Raw genomic sequence first — 20,282 nt, 5'->3', positions numbered from 1 at the left:
GCTGCAGTCCATGGGGTCGTGAAGAGTCGGACTCTACTAAGTGACTTCACTTTCACCTTTCACTTTCATGCATTGGAGAAGGAAATGGCAACCCACTCCAGTGTTCTTGCCTGGAGATTCCCAGGGATGGGGAAGCCTGATGGGCTGCCATCTATGGGGTTGCACAGAGTTGGACATGACTGAAGCGATTTAGCAGCAGCAGCAGCAGGCTCCTCTGTCCATGGAATTCTCCTGGCAAGAATACTGGAGTGGGTAGGCATTCGCTTCTCCAGGGGATCTTCCCGACCCAGGGATCCAACCCAGGTCTCCTGCATTACAGATAGATTCTTTACCATCTAAGCCACGAGGGAAGCCCACTTGATTCATAGATCATTGAATAAAGTCAGATCTCCAAACTTAATTGAATTTTGCTCTTAAACAGAGTGGATTGTCTCAGGCAATCCACTTTTGTCTTCCTTCCTTTAAGTAACTCCAGGTAATTCCAGATTGCCTGGTTAAAGGCCACATTCCTGGGAGAGGCTAAAATTGCAGTTAAGGTAGGCATTAAGTCTTGGATAACTGACACGGGACTTAGTACAAGTGATTCCATTTGGGGCTGTTTCTTTTGTTAACACAACCAGTAGACTCATAAGCTCTAGCATGACTCAGACATTAGGCTGCAAGACTTGAGTCTTGGGCCTGTTCAGTCTTTCTGACCAACTGCCTTAACCATCTCTGGAGTGCTGTAAACATACTTCACATGTTTACACATCCGCTAAAGTTGTAGATTAAAGTTTATATCGTTTATACTTGTGATATTATGATTTATAATAAGAAATGTATATATTTGATCTTCACCACCATTTCTAATGGGCTTCTCTGATAGCTCAGTTGGTAAAGAATCTGCCTGCAATGCAGGAGACCCCCATTCGATTCCTGGGTCGGGAAGACCCCCTGGAGAAGGGATGGGCTACCCACTTCAATGTTTTGGGGCTTCCCTGGTGGTTCATACAGTAAAGAATCCGCCTGCAATGCAGGAGACCTGGATTCAATACTTGGTTTGGGAAGATACCCTGGAGGAGGGCATGGCAACCCATTCCAGTATTCTTGCTTGGAGAATCCCATGAACAGAGGATCCTGGTGGGCTACAGTCCATGGGGTCACAAAGAGTTGGACATGGCTGAGCAACCATGCACACCATTTCTAACACAGAGCTCCTAAAACAATTGGAAGTTCCTAAGTGATGAGAGCTATAATGATGTCTTTAGTTACATTACTGGGTGACTTTGGGACTGCACCTAAAGATAGAGGCTGGTTGCCAGGAGAACCAATTTTATGATGAAATGGAACTTTCGGTCCCAAGCCTCTGCCCTTCAGGGAGGAAAGAGGAGCTAGAGGTTAAATCACTTATCACTGGTCAATGATTTAATCAGTCATACTTATGTAATGACTCATCCATAAAATCTTGAAAGAACTAGATTTGGAGTGCTTCTGGATTGGTGAAAATGTAGACATTCAAAGAGAGGAACGTGGCATGCTCAGAGCATGGAAGCTCCACACCCCTTTCCCCATGCCTCATGCATCTCTTCCATCTGGTGTTCCCAAGTTATATTCTTTTATAATAAACTGGTGATCTGTGAGTAAACAGGTCTCCTGAGTTCTATCAACCACAGTAACAAATCAGTGGAACATGAGAGAGTTGTGGGACCCTCCAATCTGTAGACAGTTAACAACTTGGGTTTGAGATTGACATCTGCAGAGGTCAAGATGGCAGCGGAGTAGGAGGATGTGGAGTTCATCTCTCCCCACGAATGCATCAAGACTACATCTATAAATGGAACATTCTCGCAGAACCCTAACTGAACACTAACAGAGGACCATGGATGCCCAAAAGGACAAGAAAAATCCCTACAGAATGGACTAGGGTGATAAAATGAAAGCGTTAGGTGCCCAATCCTGTCCAACTCTTTGTGACCCCATGGACTGTAGCCCACCAGGCTCCTCTCTCCATGGGATTCTCCAGGCAAGAACACTGGAGTGGGTAGCCATTCCCTTCTCCAGGGAATCTTCCCGAACCAGGGATCCAACCCAGGTCTCCTGCATTGCAGGCAGATTCTTTACCATCTGAGCCACCAGGAAGCCCAATAAAAGCAGAAAGGAAGGAGGACTGGATCAGTGCCCCTCAAGAGAGGGGCTGAAGGAGTGGAAAGATTCCTGCATCCAGGGAAGCCCCCTCAACAGCAGGGAGATCAGTTGGGATAGAAGAGGAGCTTTGGGGGCTATTGGAGGAGAGTGCAGTAACTCGTCTGTAGCAGGCAGAACAGAGTGAGACCTAAACACATGGTCCTTGCCACAGCCCTGAACCCCCTAACCTGAGACATGTATCTGCTAACACACATAGGGACTGGGGCTGGAACATGAGGTTTGGAGAGCAAACCCAGGGAGAGGACTGATGTTAGCTGAAAGGAGATAGCCTGAGGGGATGGGAGTGAGGACATGTGCAACCCAGAACACTTGAGGAGGAAACCCCAGCTGCCGTAGGAGCAAAGCACCATTGTTGAATGAGGATGGAGCCTCCATTGCAGGCTCTGCCCCCACATGCTGGCCCCTGCCTCCTGCCTCCCTGGGCACTAAGAAAGGCCCCCGCTGGGTCCAGCTCTCTTGTGCCCATGGCCTTCTGCTCCCCTGTGTGCCTGTTACTGCCAGAGCTCCCACAACCTGGGCCACCACACCACCTCCATACCTGCTCCTCACCAGGCAGACTTGTATGCTCCAGGGCAGCCTTGAGAGTAGGCCTTAGTGGGGTCTGAACTCCAGAGTCTGTGCAACTAAGGAAAAAGGCTGAAATCTGTCCTAGCAGCTGCACAAACCCTGAAATGATACCCATGTGACCGAGTTTGTAAATTCAGGCACCTACAGAACATCTGAATGGGCCACGCGTGCTCCTGCAGCCAAGATGGGCCTAGTTTTAGCACCTATAGATTTTGTGGGCACATACAAGGAGGGGGTGGGCCAGGCTAGAGTTTGAACTGCCCCTATAGCACAAAGAGTCCAGATCCATGAATACTGGTATCCTGGGATCTGACTTCAGAGGATCTATGCTGGTGGTCTGGTGAAAATAATATCTGAAAGACATAGGGTCAATTGCCAGCATACCCACAGTTAAGGTGGGGCTGAGAGCAGTGCCAACAACAGTGTAAACAGAGCTCGCACAATGGGCTCACAAAGCTCACCACAAAGCCCACCACAAAGCTTACAAAGCTCACCTACAGGTGAACAACTCCAGAGGAGGAATGGCAGTGGCTTAGTCGCTCTTGTGACCCCATGGACTATAGCCTGCCAGGCTCCTCTGCCCATGGGGTTCTCCAGGCAAGAATATTGGAGTGGGTTGCTGTTTCCTTCTCCAGGGGATCTTCCTGACCCAGGGATTGAACATGTGTCTCCTGAAGCTCCTGCATTGCAGGCAGATTCTTTACTGCTAAGCCAAGCTCACAGCCACCTCAAAATACACCCCTTACGGCCCTGCCTATCAGAGGGATAAGACCTGGCTCCACCCACAAGAGGGCAGACATCAATCCCTCCCACCAGGAAGTCTACACAAGCCCCTGGACCAACCTCACCCCAATTAAGGTGGGCAGACACAAGAAGCAAAAGGAACTATGATCTTGCAGCCTATGGAAAAGAGACCATGAATACAGAAAGTGAGACAAAATGAGATGACAAATAAGTTGCAAATGAAGGAACAAGAGAAAAACCCACAAGAACAACTAAATGAAGAGGAGATAGGCAATCTACCTGAAAAAGAATCAGAGCAATGATAACAAAGATGATCCAAATCTTGGGCGGCATGGGGCGTGGGGGGAGTGGAGGCACAGATTGAGAAGATACAAGAAATGTTTAACAAAAAGCTAGAAGATTTAAAGAAAAAACAGAGATGAATGCTATAATAACTGAAATGAAAAATACACTGGAAGGAATCAACAGCAGAAGAACTGAGGCAGAAGAACGAATTAGTGAGCTGGGAGACAGAGTGGTGGAAATCACTGCCATAAAACAGAATACAGAAAGAAGAATGAAAAGAGCAGAAAAGAACAGTCTGGGACAATATTAAACGTGCCGACAATAGCATTATAGGGGGTCCCAGAAGGAGAAGAGAAAGGGTCTGAGAAAATATTTGAAGATATTATAGCCAGAATTTCCCTACCATGAGAAAGGAAGCACCCACTCAAGTCTAGGAAGTGCAGAGAATCCCATAGAGGATAAACCCAAGGAGGAACACGCCAAGACATATAGTAATCAAACTGACAAAATTAAATAAACAGAAAAATAGTAAAAGCAGCAAGGGAAAAGCAACAAATAACATACAAGGGAATCTCCATAAAGTTTTCAGTTGATTTCTCAGCAGAAACTCTGCAGGCCAGAAGGGAGTGACACAACATATTTCAAGTGATAATTGAAGGGAAAAAGTTACAACAAAGAATACTCTGCACCAGGCTCTGATTCAGACTTGGAGGAGAAATCAAAAGCTTTCTAGACAAGCAAAAGCTAAGAGAATTCAGCACCACAAAACTAGCATTACAATAAATGTTAAAGGAACTTCTCCAGGTAGGAAAGAGACCAACAACTTAAAGCAACCTTGTGCATATGTGGACTGCTAAATCAAAACCTCATGGGAACAGCAAATCCCAAAACTATAATAGATACAAACACAAAAAAGAAAAAGTGGACTTCCCTCATGGTCCAATGGTTAAGACTCCACCTGCCAACTCAGGGGACATGGTTTTGGTCCCTGGTCTGGAAAGATTCCATGTACTGCAGGGCAGCTAAGCCCATGCACCACAACTACTGAGCCCACACTCTAGCGCCCACAAGCCACAGCCACTGAGCCTGAGTGCAGCAGATACTGAAGCCTGTGCACCCTGGAGCCCAAGCTTTGCAACAAGAGACACCAGCGCAGCGAGAAACCTGCGCGTCACAACTAGAGAGCAGCCCCTGCTCACCTAACTAGAGAAAGCCCTCATGCAGCAAGGGAGACCCAGCACAGCCAAAAATAAATAAATAAAACTGTAAAAAAGGAAATATCACATGATATTACTTGTTTGTGGAATCTAGAAAAATGGTACAAATGAACCTATTAATAAAACGGAAATTGAGTCACAATGTAGGAAACAAACTTACGGTTACCAAGGGGGAAAGGAGGAGAAGGACAAACTGGGAGATTAGGAGTGACACATAGACATTGCTCTATATAAATAGAAAACTAATAAGAACCTACTGTACAGCACAGGGAACTTTATCATACTCTGTAATGCCCTATATGGCCTTCCCTGGTGGCTCTGACAGTAAAGAGTCTGCCTGCAATGTAGGAGACCTGGGTTTGATTTCTGGGTTGGGAAGATCCGCTGGAGAATGGAACAGCTACCCACTCCAGTCAGTGTTCTTGCCTGGAGAATCCCCTGGACAGAGGAACCTGGCAGTCTACAGTCCATGGAGTCACAAAGAGTCAGACATGACTGAGCGACTAACACTGAACTGAACTGAATGACCTATGTGGGAACAGAATATAAAAAAGAGTGGATATATGTATATGTATGACTGATTCACTTTGCTATACTGCAGAAACTAACACAGCATTGTAACCCAACTATATTCCAATTTTATGCTGGGCATACACACCAAGGAAACCAGAATTGAAAGAGACACATGTACCCCAATGTTCATCGCAGCACTGTTTATAATAGCCAGGACATGGAAACAACCTAGATGTCCATCAGCAGACGAATGGATAAGAAAGCTGTGGTACATATACACAATGGAGTATTACTCAGCCGTTAAAAAGAATTCATTTGAATCAGTTCTGATGAGATGGATGAAACTGGAGCCGATTATACAGAGTGAAGTAAGCCAGAAAGAAAAACACCAATACAGTATACTAACACATATATATGGAATTTAGGAAGATGGCAATGACGACCCTGTATGCAAGACAGGGAAAGAGACACAGATGTGTATAATGGACTTTTGGACTCAGAGGGAGAGGGAGAGGGTGGGATGATTTGGGAGAATGACATTCTAACATATATACTATCATGTGAATTGAATCGCCAGTCTATGTCTGACACAGGATGCAGCATGCTTGGGGCTGGTGCATGGGGATGACCCAGAAAGATGTTATGGGGAGGGAGGTGAGAGGGGGTTCATGTTTGGGAATGCAAGTAAGAATTAAAGATTTTAAAATTTAAAAAATAAAAACTAAAAAAAAAATAAAATTAAATAAAATTAATTTTTAAATAAACAAAAATTTTTTAAATTAATAAATAAAAATTAAAAGATTGGCATCTGACGTTGTTCCATAGGCCTGAGTCTTCAATCTGTGAAATCTGATACTATCTCCAGGTAGACAGGGTTGGAGCATTGTTTGTTGGTGTGAGAGATCTCCCCCTCCACATGCACTGAATTGGGTCTAGAACCTTTAATACAGAAGTCTTTGAAGTAAATCAGCATGTAATCACAGTAACACAGATGTACAAAATTAAATGGAGAAAAGCCAGAATTAGGCCAAGGTCTTGTTAATTCAAGGCCCTCTTGGGCATCAACATCCTTCCAATAGGAAGAAGAAGGCCAGGATTCCTTCACACATTCTCCAAGCACAAAACCAGGAATCGGATTTAAAGCTGGTCTTCATTTTTCCTGGAATCCCCAGTACTGCAGTTTTCGTCAGTCCCACCAGAGAGCAACCTTTCTGTATTTATGCTCCTACTTGGCAAAGTACTTGTGTCAGGCAAAGCACAGGCCTGACTCTCAAGTCTGAGCAGAAGCTTTCATGACCCAAATAAATCACCCAGACTCTGCAAAACGTATCCCACTTTTAAACAATCTAGGTAGATAATTTTGAAATGCTAACATGATAACTCATTGAGAAAAGCCTTCAAGATTTGGGGTGAGGGTATTCTTTGAAACGTGAAAAGGTTAGTTGCTCAGTCACGTCTGACTTTGCAACCCCACGGACTGTAGCCCTCCAGGCTCTTCTGTCCATGGAATTCTCCAGGTAGAAATACTGGAGTGGGTTGCCATTCTCTTCTCCAGGGGAATCTTCCTAACCCCAGGGATCGAACGCAGGTCTCCTTTATTGCAGGTAGATTCTCTGATTTCTAGCAGTAAACCAGACACCAGGGATACAGTAAGTGGTAAGTGTCCCCACCATGGAGCTGTGGGCCCAAAACTGCCCTAGTCAGGTTCTAGGAAGAGAGAACGTTCACTGGGGTGAAGGACCTGCAGGAAGAAGTCTCTGGCTCCATGGCCCTGCCTTCTCCCAGCCTTGGGAAAGCTGAGCACCTAGTTGAGATCTCCCACACCAACAAGCAATGTTCTAGCACTATCTACCTGGAGATAGTATCAGATTTCATAGGATGAAGGTGAAGGTTCAGTCCTACAGAACGCCTCCCATCCCTACATCTCCAGATACCAATCTTTTAATTTTTGTTTATTTTTAACAATTTTATTTATTGTTAAATGCTTTGCACCGCCCTTTGTATGAGGGTGGTTCAAGGTCATGGCCAAGGCCCTTGCACTAAGCTAAGGCAGGGAGCCTGAGGACTTCTCAGGCTGTTCTCTTCCATTAAGGTACAGAACGCCCATTTGGGACCTGTGGACTGCGATGGGTGGCACATCAGGTTAATAAGAGACACCCACACATACCTCCTTTAAGTGCCTTACATACACTGCAGACTACTAGACCACCGTTACAAAGGCTGGTGAGAGCTGCATTACAGAAGAGTCGGGAATAAGCATTTCCCTTTATGACTAAAGCAACCAGTTAAAGCTCAAGAGATCTTGCTCTCCTGCCTCTTGGCTCCTACAGTAACTTTCCTGTCTATGTTCCAGCCTAGCAAGATCAAGCGCTGTTTGCTGACCCAAAGCCCTGCTAGCCTGTAAACTCTGTTGGTGGGTCACCATCTCATCCCACTACCCGTCGTAGGATCTGGGGATAGAGAAATAGTAGTGCTACAGATGCATCCTTCTTTGGGGCTGGGTCTTTACACAGCCATCATCCCCATCTCCTTTCTCTACAGAGTAGGAGTCAGGGGTTAATGTCTCCCAGGCCCATCCTGGAAATACAGAATATCTGGTTTTTCTTTAATATTTATCTGTTTACTTGGCTGCATCAGGTCTCAGTTGCAACATGCGGGGTCTTTTTTGCCTCATATAGGATACTTCCTTGTGGTGCACGGACTCCCTTGTGTCCCTCGGGCTCAGTAGTTACTACACGTTGGCTTCATTGCTCCTCAGCACACAGGATCTTAGTTCCGGCCCCCAGGAATTGAACCTGGGTCCCCTGCATTTCAAAGGGGATTCTTAACTACTGGACCACCCTGGAAATCCTTGTTTTTATTCTTTATCTAAAGCTGGTCTATGAAAGTCTTTGAGTGCTAGAAACCATCTTACAAATTCATTTCTTCTTTCAATCACTAAATAAATCTTTCCATACTAACTATATGAAGCAATGAGTAAGACACTGTTGGGAAAATTGACATGTGTACAAAATAAAGAAACTTCCATTTATATATGATATAAGTATGTGTATCATATGTGTGTGTGTGTATGATACAACCAAAAGAGTCAAGAAAGAGAAAAACCCATCCACCAACCAAATACATCCTATAGGTCATAATATGTAAAAATCCTTTATTGTTGAAGAATAGAGAGAGACATCATATTTGTAGGATGCTACAGAAATTCCCGGGCAATCTGTAGTCAATTGTTACAGGGACTGGGGATGCTCACAAGGCAGTTTCTGCAGCCAGTGGGACAGAGAGAAGAAAGGGGTCAAAGCACAAGAGTGTTACAGGGGTGGGGAGAAGGAAGGGAAATAGAAGCGTTTGCATCTAGGGGTGGGTGTCTTCACGATGTAGCCCAGGAGTCCAGGAGAGGAGTGCTGAGGACCAAAAAAAAAGAAAATCAGATCACATCTCTGTCCTTAAAACTCCCAGCAATCACCTACCAGGGAGGTGGGGGAGAAAGGGAGGGGCCTCTGTAAGGGAGCAGTAGATAGAATGGAAGCCTTAGCCCTCAGCTCTCCATATAGCCTTTGAACTAGAGGATTGAAAAACTCTACTAGCTACAGTTGCTTGCGTCTTCCCAGCTCCCATGTGCATCACACTACCCTTTCATAAACACCATGTGTGTGGTCTGAGGGGCCCACACAGAAAGACGTAGTGGCAAACTTCATATCATCCTGGCATCCCTACGAGCCGGACATACACACAGCCCTGTCCAATGCAGCTTGGAGCTAATGCTCCCCTGGCCTCACCCAGTCCCTCCTCCTCTTTCCAGAAACCTCCCAGAGGAAGGACAGGTCTAGGGATCACTTCCTTTTTCAGCAGTTTCACATGAATGAAATTAGACAGCATGATGATCTGTGTTGATCCATCTCATCTAATCTTTACATGCCACCCCCCAGGGGCCTTGAGTCTATTCTCCCCAGTACCTAACAGGTTCAGAATGCGCCATCCATGGTGAGATTATGAGGGCTGCAATTATGAGCTCAGTCTCTCAAAAAAACCCTAGATTCACCAGAAAGCATTACAAGTAGATTTCTATAATGTGCTTGTTTCTGCCATCTGTATAAAATACTATGGCAAAATTGCACTGTAATTATCTTTATGGCCTATGCATAACGTTGGGGAGAGTATGTCGTCCAGATATAGCTGCCCGTATAATTATCTGGCCGTCGGCAAGACTGAAATAACAATCTAATGAGGGCAAAATGATACAGTAAGTACCATGTAATCAGCGAGTTACGGTTATTACAGCTTTTTGTGCCCCCTCACCCAACACTGAATCGGGGGCACAGTCATGACTTTGGGCCTGGGAGTCATGCACAGGAAGTCTCATTGAGAGCCAGCTCCTGGTCCTTGGGTCTCCCCTGAAACCAATGAGATGGGGTAACAGGGCCACAGGGAGAGGGGCAGGAGTCTCTAGGAAGACAGAGGCTTCCTGACCCCTCCCTTTGCTTCCCCCGACACCATTCTTGGGAAGCTGGTGCAAAGAAAGCCATCAGTGAGCTATGTGTGGGAAGCTGGTGTCGAGGAAGATGGTTCCGCATTTTGACAAGACACTTCCCCCGGGGGGACTCACGTTCACATACCAAGTGGAAGAACTGTCAGCCCACTCAGGCCTAGGGTCCAGCCCAGACAACTTCAGACAGACAGACCAGAGCCCACTGAGGCAACACTGGAACGAACCTTCCCTACACCTCCCAGACTGCGACAGTCACAGTGAAGCCAAAGTACAATGCTGTGTGCCAGGCACTGTTCTGAACACTTGACCTAGACTCAAAGCAACAGCCCTGTGAGATAATATTATCATCCCCACTTTTCAGATGAGGAAACAGAGGCACAGAAGGATTATATAACCTGGCCAAGGGACACAGCTAGTGAGTGACAGACCCAGGATTCAAAGTCAGGCCATGCTCTTATTCATTACTCTATACAGAGCGATTATGATACAGTTTCCAGCCACTCCTCATTAGATTTCAGAGGTTTTTCTTGCATTTCTAGAAAGAAACGCAAGAATCATCCTTGCAAAGAACTCTATAGTGGACCCAGTAACCCAAGATTCAGGATGATCTGGATGGTTTCAGCCTCCCTGGGAAGCAAAATGCTTCACGTGCGAATAAATGTGGTACCTATAATTATCCAATGATGATCTCTCCATCTTTTGCACAAATCACAAGAGAATAGAGTCCAAACAACAGAAGCTGTCCATCAAAGAAACCCCAGGGGAAAACCTCCCCTTGCCATTTCCCCCCACTCACTCCTGTAAGCCGGGATCAATGAGGCTGGAAAGAGATGAGAAAGAGGGGTGTGTGTGTGTGTGTGTGTGTGTGTGTGTGTGTTTGTGTGCACACACACGTGTGTGTGTAGTCACAGACAAGCACACACTTCTAAGTGTTGGGATGTATTTAGGGCATTAATTATGAGCACTAATGCCCGTAGCATCAGAGGAAATGATCCTCTGGCAACACCCCTCCTACCCCACCACATACCCACAATCCCTTCTCCTCACCCTAAGTCCTTACCTCATTCCACACTGGGTGGGTACTTAAAGGTGCCAAAGCTGGGGATGTTTTCTTGGTTTATATCAACAGGAGTGTCTGGGGGGATGTAAAGTGTGTAGTTAGGAGGGATTTTTCTGACTATGACCGCCACCCTAACCCAAAAGCAAAGGGCTGGCTATGCAGGACAGTTTTGGAAGACAGAGTTAGGAAGAAGAGGGACTCTCTGTTTGGGAAATGGGGGAGGGGCAAGCAAAGCCTCTCTGACCCTTTCCCAGCTGCAGCAGGACCTTCTTAGAAAGGTCTCCCTGCTTTGCTCCTGGGGAGGGCTGGACTGTGAGTCCAAGCTGATTGAGTCGAGGGGTGGAGGAGCCCTCACTGTAGCTAGGGAAAGTCCTGTCTTTCCCTCCACTGACAAATGTGAAGCAGATGACTCCTGCTACACCTTTGCCAGCACCCCAGCCCTTCCACCATGCTCCTACCTGGCTGGAGGTTCCTCTTGCCCATGAGACCCACAAAGAAGTCATGCATGTCACCTGCATAAAAAGGGCCAACATGGTCAACCATCACGATGAGGGGTTGATATCTTTCCCCAGACAGGTGTCAAGACTTCTGAGGTTGGGTTCTGGTTTCTGTTTCTGTATCCCACCACAGCTTGCCTCCCCAGTTAGCAGGCTATCCCCTTAGCCCACCCTCTCTGTCTACCTCCCTCTCCCCCACCTTTCAAGAGCTCTAAAATCCTCCCACCCAGCAGGTGCCTGATTTAGAATCTTCACAGCCACCAAGAGATCCTCTTGAAATGCACCACCATGCCCGTGGAGGAAGACCGCACCAGGCCCCCCACGCCTGCATCCTCTGGCCCACAGGGGCATCTCACACTCTGTAGAGGCTGACTGAGCAGTTGCAGCTGGGATGCTGTGTGCACCAGTGGAAGCGGGGCCAGCCAAAATAGTCACTGGGCCCTGTGCCCATGGAGTTCTGGGCAAGTGGTCAGCAGAGGTCGGGAGGGAGAGGAGGCTACTCACGTTTCTGGGGAAGTGGCGACTCCTTAGGACCTGTGAACCAAGAACAAGCATGTAACTGGGGGATGGGCTCTGCAAAGAGACGATTGGAGGGGGTTCAGATCACAACCCTCAATCATTCATGAAGCCATCTCCAGTCTCCCCTCCTGAAGGGCCTCCAAGATCTATTTAATCTTCAGAATCCTGCCCCCCAAACCCCTTTCCCTGGGGCTGTATCCTACCTACGCTGGCCTTGCTCAGCATCTTGAGCAATCCATCCAGGGAGACCACGCGGCTATCATAGAGTCTCCGGAGCAATGATGGGGGCAGCTGGTAGAGATTGGAGTCCTTCTGGCAAAGAGAGACAAAGAGGGCCAAGGAGGAGGCTCAGCCCCAGTCCTCTCACTCTTTTCCCACAAGAATGGCCTCTTCCTGAGCTCATCACAGCTGAACCTGACATCCTATTTCTTTCCGGATTTCCTCTGGGTCACACTAGAAGAGAAGTGGGCTCTCAAATTGTAGTCTGTGGACTAGCAGCATAACCGCTGGGAGTTTGTTAAAAATACCTAAACTTGGTCCTATACCAGACCAACTGAGACAGAATCTGAGTCTTAACCAGGCTCCCAGGTGATTTATAGACACAGCAAGATTTGGGAGACACATGTAGAGGGAACACATTGGGTATCCCTGTAGGCCGACCAACTGTCCCAGTTTGCCCAGGTGTGTGGGGCTTTCAGTGCTCAAGCTGGGACAGTCCTGGGAAAACCAGGATAGTTGGTCATGCTATCTCCCAAGCTCAAAGGGGACAGACTCCTGAGGCCCCCTCACAGCTCCTGCCACCTCTCAGTGAAAAGGGCCTTTGGTTCTTTTTCACCCTGGCACATCCGGAACCAATCTGACCAAGGATACAGTTGCCCCACTAATCGAGCGAGCCAGGAATTTCCGAGAAAGGTTCATCAGACAGAGCTAGTATGCTCTGGTCTGTGCTCCATGATTGAGCCACAGACAGGACTTGGTCCTGGGGACACGCGGGTGTAGGCACCCGGGGCCGCCAGCCATCCTGGAATCGCCCTACTCTCCACTGAGTCCGTGGGTGTTTCTCTTCCTGTGTTCCCCACCGCCGCTCCCTCTCTTTTCCACTGGTTTCTGCCTGTGGTTTTCTGTCTCTCTCCCCACCACCCCGCCCCAGATTTAGAATTTCAGAAGGCAGCATGCTCAGAATGAAGCCTCTTCCCCTCCACAGCTAAACCCCATTGTAGCCCTGATGCTGAGCAGGGGTTCTTAATCATCTTGGTGGTTTCACACATGCCAACCTGGTTGCCCAGGCACACATACATCCTACCCCCATCTCATCCCAATTTCTCTCATCCTCATGGACCTGTAGGGAGAAGGGGCAGGAAGGCAACCTCTCTTTCACTGGACAAGAGGGGCAAGGTCACAAAGCACATTCGTCTCAGAGTAACAGACCCAGATATTCTGTCTCCAGCTGGAACTTTGGCTCCAAACACAGTGTCCAGCCTTTGTCTGGCACTCGCTCTGTGTTTTTTGAACTGGCTCTGGTCTTTTGGAGCTGCTGCAGCGGCTACCACCTGCAAGGTTGCCAGCCCATCATGCCTTGGGACACCCCACCAGCTGGACAAAAGCTGATGATGTCTCCCTTTGCCCAGCCCACAGCTTCCCACGCAACCACTTCCCCAAATTGTTCAAATACTCTGAGCACCTCCTATAATGAGATGCTAAGCAGATCCAAGCTGGAGAGGCAGTTAGACTTCACATGCTGAATTTGTAATAAGTCCCACCTGTAATCATCTTAAAAGCACTCGTACCAATATAATTGCTGTCTTTTCAAAACCTTGAAAAGACTTCCTCCTTGTTCTCCCTCCATACCCCTATTCTGACAACTCCTATTCTTTTTCTTAGAGGAACTTCAGAAATTGGGGCCCAACTTGTTTTGTGATTTTTTGTTTCCCATCCTGACTAAGCAGAGGCTAGAGGGGGACATGGGACAGGAGGAAAGAAAGGGTTGGGATCTTAGGAGCACCTGAGGTTACTGACGGTGGAAGAGCAGATGATAAGGGAATTTATGTGAGTTTTTAAAACAACACAATACATAAAACTGACAGGTAACAAAGAATACGAACAACTATTTGGGAGAGAAATTCTGACCGTTTCATATCATCTGGGCAGTGAGGAAGACTTGCCCCCCTGCAAAGGGACAGAACCTGAGACCACCTTATCCAGCACCATCCGCTCACCAGGTCACCAGACAATCAAACAAACAATGTTTCAGTGGGGCACCTTTTACATACAAGGTGTCAAAGACATGCAGACGGACAGAGACACTGACAGACATACTGAGAGAACATGAGGCCCCCAGAGAGGCAGGGCAGTCCAGCCCTCTGGTGGATAATCCAAGTAACTCCCCACCCACCCACCCCACCTTCCTCACTGCAGAGGTGGGACAGGCAGAGTGTGGCCCCCATGATGGTGTCTGGTATTCTGCCAGGGTGGCAAACCAGAGGGGGAGCCTTACCTTGCTGTGACCCCCACCGGGCCCCACATGCTCCTGTGACTCCTCACAGACCGCACCAAAACTCCGAGCCAAGCTGAGGGCCAGGATGACTGCAAACAGCAGGGCACTCCGCATGATGCCTAGGAGGACAGAGAGACAGGACAGGGGAGGCAGGGAGGAGGAGGACGCAACTCAGGTGCAAATGCAGGAGGCACTCACCACCAGTACCCTGCCTCCCCAGACCCCACTCTCCCACCCCAGCCTTGGTCAGGGAGAGTCTCTGAGCTGGAGGGGCTCAGTCTCCCGGCCTCTATCACGTGTTCCCCCAGTCTGTGCACCTGGCAATGAGCAACGGCCAACAATGCCAGGGGCTCCAGCTCCCCAGGAAGATAATAGACTGACGGGACCTGCACGGGTCTATTTTGTTCGTCAGCTGGAGGAGGGATCCTGAATGCTATTTTCCAGCCCTAGATACCCTAAGGCTTAGGCCAAAACTTTCTAAATATTGGAAGAATCAGTCTGTACACACAGGCTCCAGGCATCACTACATCAACCCCTATTGCCTCTTTTGGCTCACCTGCCCAGTAGCCCACTCCCTGATCAAAGGCTGCCACGTTTATTCCCTCCTGACTCCACCCCTGTCCTCTGATGCCAGCTCCTATCCATCCAACATTCTCTGGCTTGTGCCTACCTGTGGAGCAGCTTGGAGCCTGGGACAGATGGTCTAGCAGGATCAGGGAGCTGGCCGGAAGCACTGCCCGCTCCCCACAAACGCTGCTGGTGCTGCTGCTGTGAACGGAGAAACAGGGAGTGGAGGGACTGGTGAAGTGGCAGGAACTCCGGCCCGGCTCCCTGATAAAGGCTCTGGGAGGGTCTGGGGGAGCCGGGGGAGGGGCTGAGAATCACCAATCCCAGGGTGGCTGGCGGGGCGGGAGGCTGGTGGGGGTGAAGGGGGATATAGGCTGCAGACACACGCACAGACATACACACACACATACACACACACACACCACAAACCCAGCAGTGAGCTGAGGTTATCCAGCAACTCACAGTCCAGCAGCCCTGGAGCTGGGCGCACTAAGCAATGATGTTGCTTATGCAACTCAATAGCTGAGGTCCCTGGGCTCTTTCTCCTCCATACCCATGCATCAGCTCTTTGCCCTTTAAACTTCCAGCCTCAACTGCCAAGCCAAACCAATTTCTGGCAGGTCCTTCTCTGCCCCCTCCGCCACCCCACCACCAGGATGAGCAAGATCCCATCCCGGATGATTGGGAGGTGAGTCTGGCACCGCTCCAGTCTTCAGTTGTCCCTCTGTCCTCCTCCCAGCTGGAGCTGACTCATCGCACTGGCCCTTCAACCTCTTAGGGTCAGCACTTCCCCCCAGTGGCTAGTGCAAAACCTCCAGCGTCTGCCTCCCTCCATCGCTTCCCAGGGCCAGTGCCCCTCCCCGGGCCTCCCACCCCATTTCTTGACCCCTGAACCAGCCTGACGTTGCTGCATCCTTTCAGGGTTCTCACCTCCACCCTTCTGCTGTCATCTCTGAGAGATGACATGGCTAAGCTGCTCCCCAGCCCCTGCCCCAGCATCGATCTCTTAATTGCTTCTTTTTCTCCTTTGCTTCGTTTATCCCCCACTCTGTCTCCAAACAACTCAGGCATCTTCTCCCCTGAACTTTCAAGCCTCTAGTTCATGCCCCACAGTTGAGAGGCTTCACTGTGCTCACTTCAGCCCCCCAAGGTAAGAGAGCCCCAGGGGAGGGTCAGAGTCAGGATCTGAGACAGACCCAGAGAAAAAGAATGCCGCCAGAGGAGATGAGGGGAGGTGAAGTGAAAGCCGGCTTCAGAGCAGTCGTCACTCTCAGTGTTTATTTATAATGGAGGAAGAACTTGAACATTTGCAAGGAGCTTCAGCAGAGAGCAATTCAACTGATTTTCATCACCTCCGCTGTGTGAGTAGGAAACATTCCTATTTTCAGATGAAGGAACTGAGGCTCAAAAAGTTCAGTCACATGCTTCAGGACATATAGCTCCTGGAGAACAGCCTCAAATCCAGGTGTTTCTCACTCCCAACCTCTCCTTCATTGTACTGCACTGGTCTATACTTTGACCAGTAAGGGGAGACTTAGGTCCCCCAGAGGGGTGGGGGTCCACCTCCCGAAAAGACCTAGAGATTGGGATCGGGTGCTCTTCTATATCTTGGGATTTGGAAGAGAATCATAGCTCTGTTGCATATTTATTATAATGGTTCCTGCTCACCAGCACCTTTCCCAATCACCCTATTTAAAGTTACTACCACTAGGGACTTCCTTGGCAATCCAGTGGTTAAGACTCTGAGCTCCCAATGCAGGAGCACAGGTTCAATTCTTGGTTGGGAAACTAAGGTCCCACATCCCTCTCAGCTTGGCCAGAAAATTTTTAATAAAATTACTACCACTTTATTCTCCATATCCCCTCATTTCTTTTCTTCATACATTACATCAAACATACTACAAATTTACTTATAAAGTCTATCTACCTCACCTCCCACCAGAATGTCATCTTTAGAAGGGCAAGGACTTTTCATCTGTTTGCTATTGGATTCCTAGCTCTATGATGTTTGGCATATAATAGGCGCTCAACAAACATTTATTTATAAAACAAAAAAGGTAGCCTGAGTCTAGCTTCTTGCGCTGCAGCCCACCATGTGGATCTTCCATAAAGCCTCTCAAGCATTGCTAGAGTCCTGAAATGTTTCCTTCCCCAGCCCACCCACCCTCGGTCTTGGGCCATACTAAGAAGTCATTCTGGCTGCACGGGACTCCAGCTTCATCCCCAAGTGAGGGTAGCAGCTAGGTCATGTTCCTACATGCCTATTTGCTCAGTGTCCCACTCTTTGAGACCCCATGGAATTACGTGAGAGGCCACTGGGGCCTCATGTAATTACCCAGCTAATTACTTGGCTCTCTGGGGAAACCATGGCCCCGGACTCAGGGTTGGGATAACGGGCAGAAGGGGAAGGCTGTTTACATGTAAACAATATGACTGGTTCATGCCTTTGAGAAGTTCAGGTGCTATTTTTAATTGGACCTGGACATCTCCCACCTCCTCTCCTCCTCTCACCAATCTGGAAAAGGAGGTCCAAGCCATACAGGCTGGAGGGTATTAGCAGTGCAGGAGGAAGAACATATTAGATGAGGGCCAAGGACTAAAGTCTCCTGGGTCCCATCTCTATGTCAGCCTCCTGCCCTCCACCATCCCATTCATCCCTGCCCCCCTGCCCCGGTACCAGGGAAGCAAGGCTTCAGCAAAGGTCCAACATGAATAATGTCCTTTGATGATAAGGCATCTCACAGGATGGCAGGAGCCAGGGATCGGGGGGAGCAAGGGAATGGCAGGGAGAATTGATCACCCCTTGATCTCTGGGATTAACAAAGACTTGAAAGAGCTGGTGCTAAGTCAGAGAGGTGATGAAGGAGGGAGGCAAGGACAGGCTGGGCTTCACTTTGCCCACAGATCATATGCAAATAGCATGTAAAGCAGGTACTGCAGCTGCAAAGAAGCTGGGTGTTTTTTCCTTTGAACACTTGCGACTTGAGCCACGTCTCAGACACTGTCACTGACCTAGAGGAGCAGAATCCCTAGAAAGATCCCCTCTGGGTCCCGCCCCTCTCTTTACTGCTGATTCAGGTTGGAGGTGAGGCCAGAAAATGGGGGAGCTGAGATGAGAAGGGCTCGTCAGCCCATCCCGGGGGTCGAGGTGGAGCATGTACTTGTGCACATGAGATGACCTGTGTATGTCCACCACGTGCACAGCTTGCAGGGCAACACGTGGACCCCTTCAACATCCTAGAGGGGTTTTGCGGGATGCTGTGGGAGGGGCTAGAGCCACAGGTGACACTGGGTGGAGAGATACCGGTGAGGAATGGAAGGATGCCAAACCTGCTGGCCAGCACACAGCTGGGAAACAACCTGCAGCGCGAGGAACAGGAGTCCCTCAGAGCCGGCCGCAGAACGGGGCCGAGCCAGGAGGGCTGAGTGAGAGCTGGTCTGTGCCACGAGACAGCAGAATGACTCCTCGTTGGGATTAGGGGGTACTGGGATGACTTGCGCCTATCAGAGGCTCAAACAGCCAAGACTGAGAGAGCTGGACTGGTGATGGGGAGTGGGAGGCAGAACTTCAGCTTCTCCCATCATGATACAGCCACTTCAAGCCCTATGACAAGGGTAGGGAAACAGCCCCTATAGGCTTCAAGGGATGAAAACACATGCTGTTGAATTCCAGAAGAGAAGAGAAGCAGAGACAGGAAAGAGGAGGAGAGAGGGAGAGATGGGAGAGTAAAGAAGAGAGGATCCCCACATGCCTTCCTTAGACTAGCATCCATCCACATGACTGATGGGAGAGGACAGGAAGGAGGTCAGGAACCCTCCCCCCTCCCTCTCCCCCTATCCCTAGCCCGGAGAGCTGACAGTGCCTTCAGCCCTAGGAAAGGAAAAGCAGGATAGGGAGCAGCAGCTGCAGAGTCTCCTGAAATTGCTTCTGAAAATGACCAGACACTTCAGTGGGAAAGTGACGACAATTTGGGCCCTGGGAGCAGGAGATGAGGCGGAGAGCTGGGGCGGTCAGGCTCTGGTCACCAGCCCCTCTCGGCCTGATTCTGAGAAGTCAAGGATGGGGGATCTGTTGGGGCAGCAGAAGGGTGGCCAGAGCCCCAGCTCAGGACAGAGTCCCCTTACCAATGACAGCTCTAGACCCTCACGCACAGGGAAGAGCTGCCTCCCTGGGCCCTATGTCAGCTCAGGCAGGGTGTGCCAGGACTCAGGGCTGGCTTGTGCCCTGAGCATTAGATAACCAGGTCTCCCGCCAGCAGATCACCTGGGGCGTGAGCTGCCTGCTAATGGAAGCTGAGGTAGAGGGAGGCCCCATTCTCAAGGCACAGTGAGCTCAGCAGAGGCAGGGAAGGCAGAGATCGTGGAAGGAGACAGAGCTGCCCAGACAGAAACAAAGGCAGCCATGTGTGTGCTCTCACAAGCGGGGATTTACACCTTACTACAAACAAAGGAGCTGCTTGGTCCCTAAAGGTAGAGACCAGAGCAGAAGAGGCTGAGACAATACAGCATCTAGGAGGAAACAGATACAGAGGAAGTGGGGGGATATTTAAAGCATGATACAAAATATTACTTGTTAACATTAGTCAGAGCCCACAGAAACGGGGACAATGAGATGGTGTGAGACAGTTGGAAACCAAGAAAGAAATAATGTCAATGACACATGGAAAACAAATGAAGGCAAGAGGGAAGACGTCAGTCATGGGGATGAGAGCGTCTGGGTGGGGAAGCGGCCCCCTGTCAAGTGCCACCAGCTGTCGGCCCCAGCTGTGGGGCAGTGATTAGCAAGGTGACTGTTGGCAGCAGCCTGACATCTCTGGTGCATGGAAAAGCAGGGGGCTACCAGGCAGCAGGTGTGAGGAAGTCCAGTGCTGAGCTTGGGACGGAGGGGACCATGCATGGAGCCATGGACCCTGCTCACTTCTGCTCACATGAGCCCCCCAGCCTTGAGCCCCCTTTCAGGCTAAATCTCGAAAGGATCCCAATATCTGATGAGACAGAGATCCTCACTTCTTCCCTCCAGGGACGCACTTAATGAATCAGCTCATTGGCCACCTGCGACCTGAGCACCATCCCGGACTGCCCCGCCCCCACCCCAGTCTCTCCAGACCCCGCCAGAGCTCAGCCGGTCAAGGAGCCCCGGAGACAA

The 20,282-nt window shown here is 49.2% G+C and overlaps 1 protein-coding gene across 2 annotated transcripts; it reads right to left on the bottom strand.

Annotated features, from left to right (window-relative positions):
• Window positions 1-8,640: 8,640 nt before the first annotated feature.
• TAC3 (tachykinin precursor 3) lies at window positions 8,641-15,377 on the bottom strand. 2 transcript variants are annotated; one of them, XM_004006562.6, is made up of 7 exons: window positions 15,240-15,377; window positions 14,570-14,688; window positions 12,279-12,387; window positions 12,061-12,090; window positions 11,518-11,571; window positions 11,060-11,134; window positions 8,641-8,914 (listed from the first exon to the last, which is right to left on the bottom strand). In XM_004006562.6, the coding sequence occupies exons 2-6, from the start codon at window positions 14,681-14,683 to the stop codon at window positions 11,061-11,063; spliced, it is 381 nt and encodes a 126-aa protein (XP_004006611.1). In that variant the 5' UTR covers window positions 14,684-14,688; window positions 15,240-15,377; the 3' UTR covers window positions 8,641-8,914; window position 11,060. The 2 variants fall into 2 exon arrangements, with proteins under 2 accessions (XP_004006611.1, XP_014950275.1); XM_015094789.4 differs by having other exon boundaries at window positions 12,279-12,384.
• Window positions 15,378-20,282: the final 4,905 nt, after the last annotated feature.

This window comes from Ovis aries, chromosome 3, assembly GCF_016772045.2.
Source record: "Ovis aries strain OAR_USU_Benz2616 breed Rambouillet chromosome 3, ARS-UI_Ramb_v3.0, whole genome shotgun sequence".
Lineage (NCBI taxonomy): Eukaryota > Metazoa > Chordata > Mammalia > Artiodactyla > Bovidae > Ovis > Ovis aries.
Note: the sequence above shows the minus strand (reverse complement) of the source record. Positions and strands in the feature narration are given on the sequence as shown.

Coding starts and splice junctions, on each gene's coding strand:
- TAC3 (XM_004006562.6), bottom strand. CDS start 14,683: ATGCGGAGTGCCCTGCTGTTTGCAGTCATCCTGGCCCTCAGCTTGGCT. Junction 12,388..14,569: donor CCGGTGGGGGTCACAGCAAG/GTAAGGCTCCCC, acceptor TCTCTTTGCCAG/AAGGACTCCAATCTCTACCA. Junction 12,091..12,278: donor GCTGAGCAAGGCCAGCGTAG/GTAGGATACAGC, acceptor CTTGGTTCACAG/GTCCTAAGGAGTCGCCACTT.